The sequence below is a fragment of the Agelaius tricolor genome, unplaced genomic scaffold, assembly GCF_023055355.1.
Source record: "Agelaius tricolor isolate 1412-34295 unplaced genomic scaffold, bAgeTri1.0.p SCAF_4, whole genome shotgun sequence".
NCBI lineage: Eukaryota > Metazoa > Chordata > Aves > Passeriformes > Icteridae > Agelaius > Agelaius tricolor.
This window is the reverse complement of record NW_027269264.1, coordinates 19841964-19862330: the sequence shown is the minus strand read 5'-3', so window position 1 is coordinate 19862330 and position 20367 is coordinate 19841964. Positions and strand designations below refer to the sequence as shown.

At 34.8% G+C, this 20367-nt stretch overlaps 1 protein-coding gene across 7 annotated transcripts in view; it reads left to right on the top strand.

The window, feature by feature from the left end:
- LOC139588949 (DNA excision repair protein ERCC-6-like 2) overlaps nt 1-19446 on the top strand; it is a 42036-nt gene extending 22590 nt beyond the window's left edge. Inside the window, exons 10-19 of one of the 7 annotated variants that reach the window (XR_011678870.1) lie at nt 1284-1355; nt 2520-2665; nt 7476-7571; nt 8936-9035; nt 10013-10165; nt 10843-10923; nt 12228-13359; nt 14054-14208; nt 17059-17178; nt 17625-19446. Coding sequence is in view for 6 of the 7 variants with exons in the window: in XM_071424804.1 (XP_071280905.1) it covers nt 1284-1355; nt 2520-2665; nt 7476-7571; nt 8936-9035; nt 10013-10165; nt 10843-10923; nt 12228-13359; nt 14054-14208; nt 17059-17085 (1962 nt within the window). In the remaining variant the exon portion in view is untranslated. The other 6 variants (XM_071424806.1, XM_071424804.1, XM_071424807.1 and 3 more) reach the window with 6 other exon arrangements.
- The last annotated feature ends 921 nt before the right edge of the window (nt 19447-20367 follow it).

Genomic DNA, 20367 nt, shown 5'->3' with positions numbered 1-20367 from the left:
AAATTCCCAATGGGATGAAATTGATCCATTTCATTTAAGTGAATTGTGTGGATTTATTTTTGTATTCTCCTATAGGAAATTCACTATTTGACCTGTACTTTAATAATAACAACACAGAAGCCAATTCCTTCTAGTTTAAAAGAATGTCACTTCTGTTTCTTTTCTTAATGTGGCCAAATAAAATGCAAATTTGAGTAGTATAGCTCTGCTAAATGGCCTGCTGTGTATTTTTTTCCCCAGTAAAATAAATCTTAGTTTATATGTTCATGTACAATGAAATGAGGCCAAAAAATCTGTCATTTGTACCCTGTTTTCACTTGTAACAAGCTGGCTAACATTTACTAAGGAGCTCAGAAGTGACATATTATTACCATTTTATATTGTAGATATTGTCCAAAATTGTAACATTAATACAAACATTAATCATTATTTGATGGTCAAAGATTTCCTAGGCTTGTAGTGAAATAATTCTTGATTAACAGTTTATCTATTTATCAGTGAATAAATACAATTTCAAAAATATTTATTATCCAGTGGAAAAAAGCTACAGTCATGGTACAGAAAATTCCTCTTTTCCCATTGTGTATGGCTTCACCACAGTGCCCTGGAGCTGCCATTGCCAGATGTGGACATGGTTCTTTTGAAAATAACAGTATCACTATTATACACAAGGCTCTGGATTATTTGCTTCCCCACCAGAAGAACGTTGTGTGTGGGCGGATTATTGGCATTTCAAGGTCTGCGCAGAGTCTGGGAAGCTGGATCCTACTGTAAACAGAGCAACAGATGAGAGTGGGAGCAGGGAGGGGCATACATCTCACTGATTATTTTAAGAAGACAAGTTCCAAGAAGCTCTGAACTCAGATGTAGGACAGAAAGTTTAAGCAGACCTTGGAGTTTTCAGGATAAATGTGTGCATTTTTTAAATGAAAAAAACTCCGAATCATAGCTAGTGTGTGACTTAAGTAACTTTTTGTTGCAGTCTATGCACTGACACAGGTAGCTTCTGAATCTACCTCTTAGTGGTCTGATGACCTTTTCACAGTAGGATTTCCATGTACATCATTGAAAAATGCCAAGTTCCAGCATCTCCATTACCTTTGGCCCATTTATTATGTTAGTAATGATTTTTGTGATGGCTCTGCTTGGCTTTGCAAGTAATTAAGTTCAGTGTAGCCTGTTTGGAGGTTGAAAACATGAGTTAAGTGTGTGTAAGATGACCTGATAAAAATTTAGATTTTAGGTAAAAATGTCTTCATTTTTCTGCTGTGCTTCATTTACAGGTCCTTCAGCAGCTTTTAAATCACTTCCGAAAAAATAAGGATAAAGTTCTTCTTTTCTCCTTTTCCACAAAGGTGAGCTCCATGTGATTTTTATAATTAACTGCAGCAGTAAGTTCTGAAGTGTGAATCTGAGAGTTGACAACTTGTCAACCACATTTCCTTATTGCTTCTACTGTTAGGAGTAATTACAAGGACAGTGTGCCATACTCCACAAGCATATTGAAACCTTGTTACCTCATGATAAAAATGGTGATAGCAAAACAGGTGTAGCACTCTTCTGCTGTCCCTAGATCTTTTCGAAATAGTTGTATTACTTCAGGTGCAGATAGCTAAGTTCAGCTGGTGTGTCTTGAATTAGAGCACTGTCATAGCTCAGTATGACTGCCATATCATAAAACCTTTGTGTTAGCACTGAAAGTTGTTTCCTCATTCTGCTGACTTTTCATCATCAGCAATGAAACTCAAATTCTTGCTGCACTAGTTGATTTGAAGTTAAAACTCTCTAATTGGAGCAAGACTTATATGTACATTTTACTTTTAAGGTACTTGCTCCTTGGTTTCCTTATTAGGGAGTAATGTGTTTCCTGAAATAGCTCACTCTGCTGTATTGGGACTTCTATTTAAATATTTGTAATGATAGCACTAAAAAGTATTTTAAAGCATAGTAATTTGAATGGTAGTTCAGGAGTCTTAAATACCTCTTTTTTTTTTTTTTGACTTTAAGAAAGAATGCAAGTTTGATGTTTAGATGCAGCAGTAGAGTACTCATGTATCTCTTAGGTTATGTGTTATGGTGTCCAGTACCAGACTGACTGCTGGTTACTGCAGTGTCTTTCACTCCGTACCCCTGAACTCTGACTGTGCACCCCATGCCTCTGTAATGCTCATTTACTGTATTTCAATTAATTGCAGCTTGCTAAGATGGGAGGAAGCTGCTTAAATGGACTGCCTGCTGACTGGGTTGGATTGAGTGACAGGATGAAACAGGCAGCCAGGGTGGGATGATGAAGTCAGACCACAGCACACCAATATTAATCACCTTGAGTGCTGCAGAATCACAGCTAAATAGAATCAGGAATGTTGATACCAAAGTGTCAGATATTTACTGTAATTAGCAATGGGTGGTGTACTAAAAATATATTTTATAAACATGGTCCCTGTGATCATGTTTAATTTAAAAGATACTTTTAAGTACGTAACTTTTTATTTTCCTTTTTTCTTCATTTTTCCACTCAGTTGCTTGATGTGCTAGAACAGTACTGCATGGCATCTGGGCTAGATTACCGAAGACTTGATGGAAATACAAAATCAGAAGATAGGATCAGAATTGTGAGAGAGTTCAACAGCCTTCAGGAAATTAACTTATGTCTTGTATCTACAATGTAAGAAAATTTAACTTGTAGTTTGTTTCAATATGTCTGTCTAGTGTTAGTAAATCAGTTACTCTGCATTTTTCTTGCTGAGCTTGTGAAGGATTACTTTTTGAGAAGGTGAGAGTAAGTATAGACTTGATGCTTTGGTCAGAAGCTTCTTAAAATATTTAGACACCTTCTCCTTCCCTCCCTCCCTCCCTCCTTCCTGCTTCATGAGGATTTCTAAGATCAGAAAGAAGTGGGTCTTCTGGATCCTACTTTAAAGTCGTTGCAGGATTGAAGAAACAGTTTTAAACACTATTATTAAAAAAATTATGTCATTATCTACAAAAGGCCTTTAATTTTATTGTAGACAGACTCATTTTCTTGTTTTACATTAGTAGAACTAACAAGTGAGAATGAACATGAAATGCCATATTGAGCTGAAAAATTCTCTCACTATTACTGCAATTTATTAATCATGTTAATTAGCTAGCATGTCTATTTAAAATATTTCAGCTAGATCTTTTATTGTCTTTTTGAAATGTACCTATCAGATTTGTTTATCAGTTTATGATGGATAGCAAATTGTTTTGAAATAGATTGTTTTGTTCAACTAAAGTTACTGTTACTACAATGACTATTTATTTGTTTTATTCAGGTTACTTCCTTGCTTCATCTTGGATGAAATTTTTTACTGGGGAGGGGCAGAAAAGGAGCAAAGAAAAGCTTTGCTCCTTTTGTCTCCTATCCAGAGGGGAAAACTCAGTGAAACTTAATGAAGTATGAGTATCTGTTCACTGTAGTTTTTTGTGGAAGTGGGTATGTTGGAGTTAGGAGGATCCAAACTACCTCTATATAACTACAGCAGGCATCATCTTAAAGGCTGTTGCAAGTGGATCAGAGCAATCTTCAAATACTCTGGTGCTTATGTATAGCGTTGTGAAGAGATTTGTGATACTGGTCGTGTCCATTGGCTTGTATTCTCCGTCAAGTGTGACATCTGCCATCAACTTCTCTAAGACCTTTGTGAGTCCATAGCCCTTGTCCCTGAAGACAGAGGGAAATTTCAGAAGCTGTAGCATCATGAAGGACTAATTTTTGCTTCAGTCAGTACTGTAATCATGGAGCTGTTAGTTCTCTTTCATTAATTTAAATCAAAATAAGAATGAAGGTTAACTAAACAGAGATGGAATTTCTTCTCTCTGTTTTGAGAGCTTGTGTGTAGAGACTAGTGAGTCTTCTCTGCCTGCTGATGGTGCTGGAGAAAAGGCTTGATTCTGTTTGTAGTTTTACTTATCTTATGAGACAACTGAAAGGAACAAACCATAATTAGAGTCAGTATAACTAGTGTGTTGTAAACAAAACAGAGGGTGTAATTGTTTGCCCAGTTTATTACAGATAGCAGGAAGTGATATTTTGCTTGATGCACAGTAATGGAAGCATCTTTACATTTGTAATCCTTTGGAAATTAGAAAGTGATTTATCCTATTGCTGCTGTACAAGAGATTGATCTTTCCTCTTACTCAGATTTCAGGCACATATAAAGTAATAATATAGAGTAAATCTAGAGCATATTCTATAGAATTCTATATTTTTCATTGCAGAGTACATTGACAGAATTGGTTCATACTCTTCTGTCTGTACTTTCTTGCAAAGTTTCTGGCTGACTGGTCTGTGTAGTCAATTTATGTGTGTTCTGAAGGTCTCATTGCTCAGAGAACCAAATGTTGATTTTCACTGAAAATACTTGCATGGTCTTTTGGGTGTGTAAGTGCTTTCTGCAAAGGATGAATTCTCTGCGTGGTAATGTTGAGACTGCCATTATGTTCACTGGCACAGTTAATATGCAACTTACAAAACATAAAACACCAATCAGAGAATTACAGTGCAGCACTGATGATTTCACTATTACATTTGTAGTGTTTGTATTTTATATTCCTTTTCTTTCAAAATGCTGTTTCTGCCTGAAATCACGCATTATATAGCCCATAGAGCTTTGAAAATCCTGGTTTTAATTGATCACTGAAATTTTTTGAGAAATGGGACCTTAAAAAAGAAAATAAAATAATAAAGAATAAAAAATAAACGTTTGTCCATCTGTAGATTTGACCTCAAATCTTGAAGTTAACATTGGTACCAAGCACAGTCACATGGCTATCCCTAATGCTTTCATTGACAGCTGTGACTAATACAGCTTTATGGATAAATGTATTTTATAGGTGTTGAGAGGAAGTGTAATTGATTTCTTCAGAGCTTGTACATTTCATCAAACCATTAGATCATGAATTTCAGATTGAGCACTAGGGAAAAACAGGTATATACCTGTTGGAACTTTTAAGTCTCATGAAGTAATACTTCATGAGAATCCTTCAGTCTTGCACTGGTGTTGCCGGGAAAATATGTGATTATTTAGAAAAAGAGGATTTTTAGGCATGCTTAGAAACATTAAAATAATTGCTGGAGTTGCTGTAACTTGATAGAGTATCAAGGCTTTCAGTTCCAGTGGTGCTGCTTAGCGAAAAGAAGGGAAACTGTATATGTACAGCACCAAAGTCAGCACAATTCTGTTCCATCCTAGTTTTCTGGAATAAATAAAAGCAGCAAGTATGCCTGCCTTTGAATCACTGTTTCTGAATTTTTTGTGCTAGTCTTTCTCTAGATTGGTTCTGTCAGAATTAATTGTTAATGAAAATCCATTTCTGCTTTTCAGCTTTCTTTTTATGTAAAAAGAAGTGTCTAGAGAAATTTGTAGGTAGTTTTTATCATGTAAGATTACATATCCACTTCCATTCTACCTGCAGCATTCTCTATTACTGTCCATTACTGGACTGCTGTTAGTTACTTTTTACTTTACATTTAGCTTTAATTTTTTCACAGCAATGTTTTGAACAACTTTTAGTGTGAGTATGATGGCATCCAAAGAACTTTCAGCCACAAAAATCTCTCTCTGAAACAAAGAGCATAGAAACTATAGAAAACCTAGCTTGGTAAACAGAATTACATAATCAAAGCTTTCATAAAACCTTTCCTAATATAGTATTGTTCTGTACCTTTTGAGGTACTAAGTTGTGCAGATTTAAGTATGATCGTCTTCTGAAAACTGTTCTTTTTAATAAAACTCTTTATTTAAGCCATATCATACTAATTTGCATGGACCAAATTGCAGTAATGACTAGCTGCTAGTGAAAATGAGAGGTAAAATGGAGTATGTAACTTACAATGCACAAACTTCTGCATTTGTTCTGTCTATGAAGGATATAAGAGCCATTCTTCTCTGTTTTGGACTAACTGAATTTTTGGGTCATACCTAAAAACACTGAAACGTAAAATTAGTATAAGTCTAGATATCCTGTTTTGTTAATTTTTATGGACAGTTGGTTTTGCATCTTTACTTATGTTTCAGTCCAATTGCAGGATTGGTTTGGAAACAGGAGAGGCTGAAGTCCTAATAAGAAAGAGTTTTTTCATTAAAAAGAAGCACGCTAAATTTGAAAAATACCACAATATATTCTGAAAGAAAAACCCAACCAAATATTGTTATTCAGTAATTCACAGTTTGAGAATGTGAGTTCTCTGGCAACATCCATTAATATTGGCAAGTTTCTAAATCCCCTTCCTTTCCAGATATAACTGACCCAAAGCTACACCATACTTAGAAAGGAAAGGCCACAGCTGCATTTACATTGACATGGATTCCATGAAAACCAGAAGGTGGTGGGGCTCCATAAGTTTTTGGTTTCTGTCTCCATTCACTCTTACACCTGAAAACTTTACCTTCCTTGTATTTCTTATCTGCTTCAAACAAGCAAAATTTAAAGTAATCTGTTAAACTAGGTGCTTGATAAGTTAAATGGCATTTACTTTTTCAATTTTGCAGTACCTGTTTCAGAAAAATAGCGCGCTTGGAATTAGTGATGCCTATGCTAATGTGAATAATTGTTTTAATAGTTTATTTAATGATAGTATTTAGCTTGTGCTCATGTAGGAACTTAAATCTTTTGTATGATAGTCGGTTGAGCCAGTCAAAATAAAAAATTCAGTATTTGCTTCCTTTGCAGCTGGATGAGAAGTGGTATTTTCCTCTCTTTTGCTCCTATCAAATCATTCATCTAAGCACATGCTGAACTCCGAGTAACTGAGCAGTTTTGCAGGGTTCAGGAGTTAGCTGCATCAGGTTAGATGTATGCTCAATTTCTTCTCTGGCTTGCAGCCCTTACCTGAAAACACTCTGTAGCTGTTGAGTGTTCTGAGATGATGCAGGTGGTAGCCCTGTGACTCCTAACCCACAGAGCAGATAAATTTCTCACTGTGACTTTTTTCCCTTTAATGACTGGTACGAATGTTGCTCACATGCAGTGTGGCCAACTGTGTTTTTAACAGATGAATAACTTACTGTACAAATACACCTGTGTTAGTTGTTAATGCTTACAGATATGGCTTTTCTGAGATTGTGACCACTTTAGTGAAAGTTGCGCAGCATTATTGTCAAAAACTATGTACTGGGATTAGCTGAAGTAAAATTTCACCTGTAATTTTCCTGCTTCCATAATATTAACTGGCATAAAGCTGGTTATGAATTTTGTTATAATATTTGGGTGTATTGCCCTGTGTAGGACTTAATGGGAAATTAATGGCAGTGGTTATTTGAGTACTTGGTGGTTGTTAGTACAACAGTAACACAAAGCTGTACTGCACTTTTTTCAGTATCTTTCATGTGTTTTGGTTTTTTTTTTAAGTTGGGGAAGGGTAGGAAGTATGGACCTAATACAGAACAATCTAGTTGCAGGTTTTTTTCTTACTATCATAGAGTTTTGGTTTTTCATTTTTATGTTTTCAGGGCTGGTGGACTGGGTCTTAATTTTGTTGGTGCCAATGTTGTTATACTGTTTGATCCTACATGGAATCCAGCAAATGATCTTCAAGCAATTGACAGGTACACTCTCAAAATACAGAACTTGATCCATGTTGCACTCTTCCATTGATTCCATAATCTGATTGTCCAACTAAATTTTTTTCTCAAGTAAGAAATTTTTTACTTTGTCTGATTAATCTACAAGACAATAGGAAAAGTCCAACTAAATTAGTTTTTAACTCTGATACGATTATTTTAACCTAATTTTTACAATATATTTTCCTTTATTTCTTTTTTTTTTTTTTTTGCAGCAGTATGCCAAACAAAAACTCAACAAAAAACTCCTTGTGGTTACTATAACTTTTTGTGATCCCTAGAATATATATGTGTCTGTAGATTACATTTTTCTTGAAGAATACATTGCAGTTGACCCCAGTTTAAATGGTGTTTTGAATTCCCAAACCATAAAAGACAGGGGCTCCCTATGTTCTCTTCTGCTTCACAATTGTGGAGATTAGTGTCTTTTTAGCACTCATATCAATCTCTGATATTATGGTGTTGGAGTATTTACAGTAATGCAGATTTTTCTTTCAAGGCTTTTTGACTCTTGATATTTCCCTAGGAATTCAAGGCAGACCTTTTAGTAACTGAAGTAAAGAATACTTAAAACCTATAAAAGAATATTAAAAATTCAGTAGATTTATATATTTTCATGAGCAGAAATACACTTGTTTCTGTTATCTCATGCAATTATGTAATCCTGTTTTAAGTGTCTTTCTGATTTCTGAGATGTGTTTATGTGCACCTGTTCTAGAGAAATATATCGCAAACATGTATTGGGGACTATCTTTAAAGAATCTTTGTAAGATCACATTATTATGAATTATTTTAGCCTCCTGTGAATTTTGTGGAATATAGTCTATTAGACGTCTCAGAATTTACCATTTGAATAGAACACAATGCCAGTTCATTAGCTGTTTTTATGATGTTGTATCTTGTAAATTAATTTATGAAGTTAAGAAAGAACTGACTGCTCCAAGTAGCAGTTAATTGAGTTAATTCTGTATAATGGAAATAGGAGAATACTTTGAGCAAAAGTAGGTGGAGACACAAAGGGGAAAAAAAACCCCAACAAACCTGATATAAACAGAGTGGATGTGTTTTGTGGAGAGGTGGGAGACAGTTCTAGTGATATAAAATGAGGAGAAGGCTTTTTAAACTGGATAGGCCTGGGGAGAAATATGAAATATTAAAGGTAAAGGAAAAGGAAATCAATTACTGTGGAAAATTTGGAAAAGTAAGGAAAACAGCCCAATCAACATATGCATGATTTCAAATAGTCCTGTTTTATTAGAATGCTCTTATATTTAGTTTGTTTACTGTTTATTGCTACCCCTAAGAGCTCTCATTTCTTCAAATGTTTTTAATGTGCCATGTCCTTGCAGAGCTTATAGAATTGGCCAACACAGAGCTGTTAAAGTGTTTAGATTGATATCCTTGGGAACTGTGGAAGAGATGATGTACTTGCGACAAGTTTATAAGCAGGTAAAGCTCACAAACTGTTTAAATGGGGAGCCCTTCCCAGCAGTTTCAGGGATTGAAAGCTAATCTTTTTTCAGGGACTGAAAGCTAATCTAGCCTGTAGTAAAATTGTAGTTTACTTTGTGTTTATGGTATATGATGTTACCTTAACATACTAAGCCAAGCTTAGTAGCTGTTAAAGAATGGTACAGAATAATATTTCTATTCAAGTGTTTTTCTTTAACTATTCACAATTTAATTATGCAATGTACATTATTCAGGTTATATAGAAAACTGTTTTTATTTGAAGGCGTATGAAGTACAACTGTGATAGTTATAGTATCTGCAGCAATCTGATTCACACAGCTTTTTCTCATGAAAGTCTGGAGAAAGGAAAGGAGAAATCTTGCTGATGCTATAGAAGAAAAGTTGATGATCTCGTAGAAAAAGAAGACCTGGATATTGTCTGTTTGGATTTCCAAAAAGCATGTATAAGTCTTGAAAGGATGTATAAATATTTTTCTTTTTCTTTTTTTTTTTCAAATTGACTTGTATTTTTCAAGTTGGATACACAGTAATAAACAAGAGTAATTATAAGTCTGAGTGTTGAGTTTTTCTCAGCTATACTTGGATTGCTTTCCCTTAGCAAGTAAATATACAGTGCAAAGGAAGGTGAAAAGATTGCTAATAATTTAGTATAGTGGAAGCTGAGCTGTCAAGATACAGAGGAGTGCCAGTAACATGTATAGCAGGTGTCTGATGATAGGCAACAATGCAGTAAAAGACTTCAAATGTTCTATTTTTTTTTTATTTGGTAAAGCCAGGCAGATTCATATTATACTACAATGTATTATACCAACTAGGGAAAATTAAAACAAAATATCCTTGCTTAGGAATTTCTGCTTGTTCCAGCTAAAGCTGTGTATATAATGTGGGTGCCAGGAAATTCTGACGTGTTGTTGTAGCAAACACTTCTGAAATCTCTTGTGTTGCTGTTTTAGCAACTTCACTGTGCAGTGATTGGAACTGAAAATGCCAGGCGGTATTTCGAGGCAGTGCAAGGATCAAAGGAACATCAAGGAGAGCTTTTTGGGATTCATAACCTTTTCAAACTTAGGACTCATGGGTCCTGTCTTACCAAAGACATACTGGAGGTATGAAGTACTACCCTTTTACTTTTGGATATTAGTTTTACATTTTTACTTTCTTGTGAGACTTCTTGGTCATTGTTTTGAACAGAAACACTATAAAACAGAATGATGATACTTAACCAATATTTATCTGGGCAATGACTTAAATGAAATAGGCATGCTAATTTCTCATTATGATATGAACCAGATAAATTTCTCTAAATCCAAGAATGGTAAAAGCTTGGTTTATAATTTTCAAAAATTTCCTACTATATATATTTTTTGCATTAAAAACTACATAACTTATTTTTTGATCCTTTCATGCAGCTTTGTGCACAGATGCCTCTTATTCATCAGAAACTCATACTGGCCTTTTAAGCCAGAATTCATATCATAAAAATATTTTTTATGATCACATTAACCTCTTTAGAGTACTTTTGGGATGTCAATAACTGTTAAAAAGTTTGCTGCAGCTAGCTTACATCTTCAAATTTACTGCAGCTTTATTCCATGTTTCTTTTTCTTTCCATCCTTCCCTTTATTTTGTTATTTTTCCTCTGCTAAGAATTTAGTCTGGACCATGCTGATTTTACTTCTGGTACTTACACTTCTGAAAAACAAAGGCAGTTTCTTTTTCCTGTGCTTGTCCTTGTGTGTAATTAAAACTGAATCTGTTTATGTTAACTGTTTGATTGTCTTAGAGGGAAGGACAGGTAGAAGCAGGAGTCATGACAGCAACTACATGGCTGAAGGAAGAGAATCGTTCGTGCAGCTCAGAAAAGGTGAGATGTCTTTGTGGACTGTAGACCAGAGCATGACAGGCCTCCAGTTCCCAATATTGCAGTGGCAAATGTGGGCAATATATCATTAGGCTGATGATACTTTTACCGTGTTGTTAAGAAGATTTTGTTTAGGGAATTGTGGAAAAGAGTACTAGGGGTTTAGATGATTGCAAGCTTCAGGTTTTGTGGAACTCTAGAAGACCTGGGCTATTTAGTTATTGTAGTCAGACAATCAGAGTGGTTCCCACCAAACCAGTGGTCTGTTCAATACTGTCTTTTTTTTTTTTTTAAATGTATGTAATTATCTAATGGTTTCCTTCCGGAATAAGATTTTTTTAAAAATTTTTTTCCAACAAAGGCCAGTTTTAATAGGAGCATTGCATTTGTAGGAATGTTTTCGCTGAGTGCCATGTCCAGATACTTTGAGTAAAGGTATCATTAGTTTAGATTGCACTGAATTATATTACAAATTAGCCGCTGTCTCTTATGCCTGTTGGAGATTTCTGTGAGTATATGTCAGTATTTAATGTGCCCTTACATTGATCTCAGTCTCATATTCATAATACATAACTAGATGGTCATGATCTCACATATGGCTTGCTGACAAACGGCAGCTTTTTAAGCTTATGTTAATGCTTTTTGATGAGCAGAATTATATCAGGATTAATATATTAATTTTAAAATGTCTCTGAGTACAGCATTTTGGTATTTATGGTTCTGACTTCGATTTACAGGCTGTCATAATTCTTACCTCAGTAGTATTCAGTTTTGGAGCGGGATTCTGGACTTTTATTTAAAAACATTTTAAGATTGCCTGGCATTATTTTGTTTGATTACAGTAGGCCTTGAGAATTTTAGAGTGGAATGTTAGCATTCATATACAAGGAAGTAAACCACTACCTTAGATTTATTTTTATTATGAATGTCATTACACACAATATTAAAGCTTGAATCATGAAGTCACCTTCCAAAGCACCCTTGAAAGATGAAAAGTAGCAATGAGATTAGTATAAACTTAAAATATATGGATGTGGATTGGGAAGGCATAAGTTGTTTTAGCAGTGTACAGCATATATTGTCTCAAGTACTTTTGGTTATTTTCAGTGTTTTTCTGCTAAAAATAAGACTTCAATAATTTCTCATTATGAATTATTTTGCATTTTATAATACTATTTTGTGTATTTTTTGCTTGAGTAACAGTGAAAATCCACTGTTTTACACTGCTTTTAAATTAGGCATGTTGAGTATACTATAAATATTAAGTAACTTTGCAGGTGTTTTTTTGTTTTTGTTTTTTTTTTTAGTATGAACAACCAGACTGTCAAGAAGATGGAGATCCCCAAAGCATTCAGGCACAATTAAAAAGAGAAGAAACTGATTTTTGGGATGATTTGAGTGATGATGATATTCTGGAGAGTTCTGTGAAAAAATCTGACAGAAGGAAGCCATGCAATGAAAATGTAACAAAAGGACAGCTTTCCTTAATGCAGTGTGGATTCTCTAAGTTGTTGCAGAGAGAAATTGAGACTACCAGAGAAGGGGATCACAATTATGACTCTCATCATTCAAGTTTTGATTCTCACACTATAAGAAAAAATGTAAATAGCAAACACGATGGTTTTCAGAAATGTCAAACTAGTGTGCCTGTTTTGGAGCATGGGAAAGCTGTTCTGTCTCCAAATGGGAGTGATAAACAAAGTATGCATAGTACAGCATGGCTTGGTTTATCAGGCTCTGAGGAGGAAGGCGACACAAAAAATGAGAATCAAAGCATTTTAAAGCAATGTGACATAGTCATGGAAACTGAAAGTAGTTCTGAAGCAGAGGATGATGTCATCTTTCCTACCCAAGTTCAAGTATGCCAGCAACCAGTACTTACTAAAGAAGTTAAAATACATAGGTCAACATCTGAAAATTGTGAAGAGTTAGAAAAAGCTGGGTTTGTATTTAAGGGAAACAGTGGACAATTTGGATTCCACAGGACTGAGTCAAATTTTGCCATGTCTTTTGAAGATGTCAAGAATGACGTAGATTTGAAAGGAACGAGCGATGTAAGCGATGAGTCTGATGATATTGAACTTCCCCATAATTCTGAATCAAGAAAGCCAGGAACTCTGAGTTTTCCCAAGTGGAAGAAATCTCTACCACAAGCAAAGAAGCCCTATGGAAAAGGAAAGGAAAGTGATTCCCAGAATATAGATGAATTCTCATCCTCTGAAGATAACTTTCCAGTTGAGAAAATTCATGCCAGGAAGAAAAGCTATAGGAGTAAACAGAGTAGCAGAATTCAGTTTGGGTCTAAAATGCTGTCTCCTATTCAAGACACATCTGCTGCACAAATGAAGTCAAGTAATTATGCTATGCATAGCACTTACGCAAGTAAAACTGTATTTGAGCATCAAGAGAAAAGAATGGAATCAATGGACAAATATTTAGGTGACTATTAAGTTAATTTGTTTAATTTTATTTCGGCTAAAGTAATCCCATATGTCTAATTTACCATTGTCAGCAGATTATAAGTTCTTGTTGCCGTACTTTTTTTGTTATAAGTTGTAGTAAATGTTCTGCTAAGTTGTTACTCAAAAATATCTTTGTGTGTCTTTCTCTTTATTAGTCTTACTTTTCTGTTTTACGGGGTGATAGGCTGCTTTGTAATTCTTGGTTAAACTCTTACGATCTCTTGAAATATGCTGAGATTGAAGATTTATTAAAAATTCACAAACTAAATATTTGTAAAATCTTACAAGTCTTGACAGGGCTATTAAATAAAGTGTACAGAAAAAAATGTGGTTTGGGAGTTTTAAACACCATGTGGAAGACTTGATCCCTAAAGACTTAATTTTGACCACTGATGTTGCAGCTGTTAAGTCATAGATGCTTTGAAATGTCTTTGTCAATCTGAAAATAACCACACTAAAACTGAAGTAGTATTAAACTATCTGGATAAATACAAATAAGTCTAATGATTGTTGTTAATTTCACAGAACTGAGTAATTTGGTGGTGAGTGAAATCGTAACAAATTTTACAACTTCAGTGTAATTTTTTTTTAAATTACAGTATCCTTCAGTGCAAATGTGTACCTTCAGTGTTTTGGATTAACATCCTTGTATTTTTCTCATGATGTATCAGATGGCGTTCAAGAAGTGGCATATATTCACTCAAATCAGAATGTGGTTGGGTCCAGCAAGGCTGAAAATCACTTGAGCCGATGGGCGGTGCACGACGTGTTTGAGTTGAAGCAGTTTTCCCAGCTCCCTGCTAATGTAGCTGTCTATAGTGCCAAGGTAAAGAGATATTTTTGGAAATGTCATTTTAACTTTTCTTTATCCTCATTTTTCATCTTAAAAAGCTCTAAAAAACTTGTTTTTCTGTTACTGGCCACCGTGAATGATCAAAGACACTGAGGATGGGAGGAAGAGAATGCTCAGTTGGAAGTCTAATAAATGACTTTGTTTTTTTGGGGTGGCTTTTACATTAGCCAGCTTTGAAAGAGCTGGGAATTAAACAGCACAGCATCCTCTGTGGGATTTTTCTGTGGGAGAAATGTTAAGATTAAAGGCAGAGTTTTGAAATCAAATTCTGTGCCATGTTTTTCTGATTTGAGCCTTGAAAAATCTTCAGTTTGTCCTGGATCCATTTAACAAAAATCCAGTTGCCACAGTACATTCTTGACACCCTGTAGCATAGAAATTTGAACATACATCAGTTTTGCAGACTCTCTTGGGGAGGTGAGCATATGCAGTTGCTATAGTTTAGTCAAACTGTCTATGTTTAATGTCTTAAACATAGAAGTAGAGTTTGCTGGGAGTTCTTATTGGCAGCAATGGATATGTTTAATGTTTTTTGTTGGTTCTTGTAGCTTGGTTCTTGTTGGTAGCTTGTTTAATTGCATTTGGAATACACACAAATCTGGAATAAATTCAGGTACATCTTTCATATTTTTTATTCATACTACACAATGCTCAGATTATCTGGGTACTTGGTTGCTTGCTTTGTAATAAACATTTGCAATTTCCTAGACTGATTTTTAAGATAAACCACAAGCACAGAATAAGTCATTGATGAATGTGCAGCTTAGTCTTTACAGACACATTAGCTATCCTTACAGAAATTGTAGACATATGACTGTGTTGTTCTGGGGTGTTGAACATCTACAGTGGCCAGAAGAGTTTCTTCCAGTGCTGTTGTTGTACTGTATTTAATTAAGCCATTAGCAGAGTTGCCAAAAATTTTTGTACTGTGAAGATCAAACCAGGCGAACCAGTAAAAGTAAGGCCTTTACAATTTTAACACATTTGCATTAGAATGTTCCTCATTAGCAGAAAAGTTGGTCAAAAATACTCAAGAGTACGGTAGGAAGGTACTTATTAATTGGCAATGGCTGACAACATTATTAAAACCAAATAAAAATGAAAGAAAACTTTGAAGAGAGTATTTTGAGTAAATGTCTGTGATCCACCTCTGTTAAAAACTAGTTTGTGATGTTCATGTAACTTAGAGCTTATTATGTAGAGTTATGTGACTGCAAGTATTGCAAATTAACTTACCTTGATTAACTCATCAGGTTTTTTAAGGCATGCACTTTTCACTCAGAAGCAACAGTAGTATCATTTCTCTTGGAGATCTAAGTAGGAAGAAGAACATCAAAACATACAGAGAAGGCTGCCTCTCTGTTTTTTCACTTCCTGTTATTCATTTACATAAAGGCACTAAAGTAGAAATAAAAGATAGATGACTGCCTATTCTTAGATGTGGCATTTTGAGCTTTTTGTGGTCTGCTTAAAAGAGAGCTTCTTAGACAATTGTGAAAGGTTCTCTACTTAGAATTTTATTGATACTGTTTTTCTTTCTTCATTACTTGGTATTTCCTTAGAAGACATTTTGTGAAAAAACATGGTCACTGTTGTGCTTCTGGCCCTTAGGCTTTTGCTGAAAGTTAGGACATTCACTGTCTCAGCATCTACCTGTTTTATCATAAATAATGCTGCTTAATAAAAATGTTTTTCAGTAGATTAAAGTAGCATCATGTGTAATATTAAACCTACAGCTGAGTCATTTAAATTTCCATAATTGTTTTGAGTAAATAAAATTACAGTTTTGAATGTTGGAATGTTAATTGGAAACTGACAGTTACTGAAGAAAAAACAAAGTTTTGTCAGAAATTTTGAAATTCCTTATTAATGTATATTTCAAGTGTCATTGGTCTAATAGTTTCTCAGAAACTGTTGTGTAGCTCTTTCTGTTGGCTTTGGGTATCAGTTATATTAGATCCTTAATTAGAAGCTTTTTTTACTGTGTATTTAGGCTGAAGCTTTATGTGATACCATCATGAAGGCATCTGAATAATATTTATACTCTGATAGTATTTATGTCCCTTCTTAGGAACAGCTAATCAAATTGTTTTATTTCTAAGTAGAAGCAATCAAGAAAGGTTATTTTCATTTCACAGACAGGTCTGCTCAGGACCAAAATGTATAACGTCATTTGTGCCCTGTGTGTTCATTTTACCTATGGCAAATCTGTATTCCTGCTTTCCAATTTCATTCAGTGAGCAGTCTGTAATAATACTTCTCTGATGTAATACATTGTAAAAACATTTTCCAAGCAACAACTTATATCTCTGTGAAAGGGGTTCAAGAATTTTGAAAAACTTTAAGTATTCTGTTGAATTGGATGAGTTGTAAATTGGGAAATACAAAATCCTACAAATCTTGGTAGGAGAGTGACATTTTTTTTTTCATGCTTACATAGAAATCTGGAATGACAGGGATAATAAGCAATATTATAGTAAGCTAAAGCAAATAATAAAGAATACCCCTTGCAAGAACATTGACATGTTGACTTCTTGCTATTGACTAGCCACCTAATCTCATTTTTGATTCACTACTTCTTTCGAACTTTTAGAACCGAGGTTAAGGTCTTTAGTTTCAGTAGCTAATTTATGGAAATTATGTGACTATGAGTAACAGAGAAAATAAGTTACTAGAAAGCACTATAAAACAATGTCTTCTTCCTGATTGTCTACCTGTAGTACCTAAAAGTATCAATTTGGTTTATTAGTGCTTCATTTATTGTTGAGTCATGGAGACTAATGTGGTAGCTTAAATTGTAGTAACTGCTTAAATCTGGAGCAGATTGCAAAACCTGTGAGGTCTCTTTGAAAGTGAGAGTGATTGCATGGGAAGAAGATCCTTGAGAGCCAACTTAGAAGGGATGGGAGGCAGCAAGTCTTGTTCCTCAGAAAATAACTGAAGGTATGTAGAACAACCTAAGAACATAAGTAACTAACAAGCTAGTATTTAAATTGGTTATTAAAAAAAAGTGTAAGACTTGAACACCTTTTCTTACATCAAATTTCACCTTGGTGATATTTTCTTTCCTTGAGTTTAGAAGGCCAGTATTAAATCTGCACAGTTGGCACTAGTGTAGTTCTGGGTCAAGTCTCTCTTAACCTTTTAAACTGTAGGCTTCAATTAAGCTTATTTTTTTATCCAATGATATGTCTATTATCAGTCTATCCTTAATTTTACCTGGCCTAGTATTCGTACATCCTAGCTACTTTTCTCTGACCAGGTAGAACATATTATTTTAATCTGCTATTGCCCTGTACCTCCAAAGACTTAAGGAGACAAAACTTTGATTCTTTTTATGAGACATAGATCTTACTACTATTTTTTTTCTTGCTTTCTTTGTTCTCCAGGTTCCATAACAGTCCTGGATTCAAGACTGCAGAGCCTTTTACACTTCTTTCCCCAGAGCTGACAGGGAGTGTAGTCACATTGTCTATATAAGGTTTTTAAATGAATTTTGCCAACTGACTAGTTTAGCTAGAATGTTCACATTTATAGTACTGAGTGCTTGTTTGGTCTGTATTTCTATAAGTGCTGTATGACTCTGAAAGACACAGTTTGGTAGCGGCAACTAGAATATAAAGTATGCCATCAAGAAACATAAACAAGACATCATGATACCTGTCTCACAACTTAGCAGCTGTGAAAGGTGAGATAAAATGCAGAAGTAATAAATGTAACAGTGTAAACTATGCATTAATTGTACAAGCAAGAGAATAAACCATAATTTGATTTAATATCATTATCCAAAATAAATCCTGTCCAGCACCTGAATAAAAGAAAGTCTGTGTATGACAATAGTAGCAGCTAGCATATGTGGAAAGGTGTTTTATCACGTGATCCATTGTGGAGCATGTTCCTTTTATCACAGAAGTCAGTGGAATTGCATAAAAATAGAAGAAGATGCTCTAGGTGTTAGGTGAGTTGAAGCAGCATTCTCAGTGAAGAAAGACATTGTCAAGTTGTTAGAGAATAAATTTTCATAAATAATCATCTACAGCAGTGGAGATTCATTTATAGTTTATTTTGCAAGTATGATGAGTGAAAAGAGTAAGATTAACTGGAGTTTTTTGATGGACGTGGCATGATATGTCTTAAATGCAGAATGCTTAGAATTAGAATTATTATAAAAATATTGTAATACTAATAGTTCCTGTATTGAATGTTATTATCCTTTGTTTGAAGATTGTCTGTATTCTGACCATGGCCCACCACTGTCAGTATAAGATTGCTGTAGATTTTGAGAAGAAAATACATAAGATCTATAGGGTATGACCCTTAAAGTTATTCTAGTTCAAACTCCCTCCTGCAATCAGCAGGGACATCTTCAACTAGATCAGGTTGCTTAGAGCCATATCCAACCTGACCGTGAATGTTTCCAGAGATGGGGCATCCACCGCCTCTCTGAACAACCAGCTGCAGTATTTTACAATCTTCACTGTCAAAAAGCCTTCTTCCTTATGTCTTGTCTAGATCAAAACCAGGCCCTGATGGAAAGTCTTTTTCCATCTTTCTTACAGACCCCTGTTAAGTACTGAAGGGTCAAAGGAAGTTCTCTTCAGAATCTTCTCTTCTCCAGGCTAAATAACTCGAAGTCTCTCAGCCTATCCTGATAGGACAGGTGTTCCATCCCTCCACTCATATTTGTGGCTTTTTTCTGCACTAAGAGCAGAGGTACAGAATCACCTGCCTTGACCTGTGGCCACACTTCTTTTGATGAAGCACAGAACAGTATGACAATCTTCCCTCAAAGAGATGATGTTTCTGATAGTGCTGCTTATGCAGAAGGGACTGATGTGTCAATACTTGGAGGTGTTTAGAGCCTCAGTAATCAAAACAAAGCCAGGGATTTCTGTTCAATGCAAAAGTGTGGTAGACAGCTGTTTTTGAAGAAATTTTGGAGATATGGATTATACTGTACAATAGGTCAATAGTACATCTCATCTTCCTTTATAGTTATAAACTTTACTTGCATGTCCCAGAACCTAAGTGTCACAGAAAGTAGACAGGTGTGTCTGTACAATTTGAGATCTCATGCTACTCATAATCTTTGCTAAGAAGTCATGAGGGTTAAAGTGTGAGTTTCATTTCTATTTGTGATGCCATGATGCAGAGAGAATCACATGAGGCTACAGTAAACATCTTGAGGTAGAAAATGCATGTCATTCATTTTGGCACATGGCCACTCCAGTAAAGATTACCGAGAGCCGTTACATGACAACAAAACATACTTTGTATGCTGCTTCACTGAAGATTATTCATAGGAAGGGTTTTCCACTCTGTTATATACAAAGGTGAAGGAGAAAGATTATATTGCAAATTAATCTACTGGAATAAATATCTTGGGTTTTTTCTGGGATTATTTTGTTTGGTTTAGCCTGATTTTATGACATTGAGCACTCTGTGTTCTGCACTTGAGTTGAAATTCAAGTCTTGTGCTAATAAACTTTTTAAACAATGTGTTTTCATTGAACAAATTGAAGATTGCTGTCTATTGTCACATCACTATATGTTAAGAACATATGTTAAGATGAAAACCAGAAATAACTATCTTGTGTAACCATAGAAAGAATCATATGGAAAACAAAAGCTTCTTAAAGCAAATGTGTGGAATGAATTTGTAGATTGTACATGGTGGACTTGGAAAGGCAGATTAATTTTCAGAGCAGACCTACATTTACTTCAGCCTTTCGGAGAGAAAGAAAAGTCTTGAGTAATTAATGTGATACTTTGCTCAGAATTATTCTGACATTAATTTCGAGGAAAGGAAGGAAGCGTTAACTAACTCAGTAAGGCCTTAGTCATCTACTAAGTATTTTTAGAGATTTTATTTTCTTGGTGGGCTCCAGGTTCCAAAGCAACCTGATTTCAGTGCAGAAGCTTTTTACATATTTGGGGTTTTGGTAACTTGCACTGAAACTTCTACTTGTGAAACTTTTTCTTAGCTACCATAAGAAAGAGAAAACTCCCAGAGGCAAGATTTAAATATCTTCTAATGTTTCTAGTCTATTCTGAATTAAATGAATTCATTTCCTAACAAATTTCCTAATTTCTCTGTTAATTGGCAAAAACAGCTTACGTTAAATGTTTTGC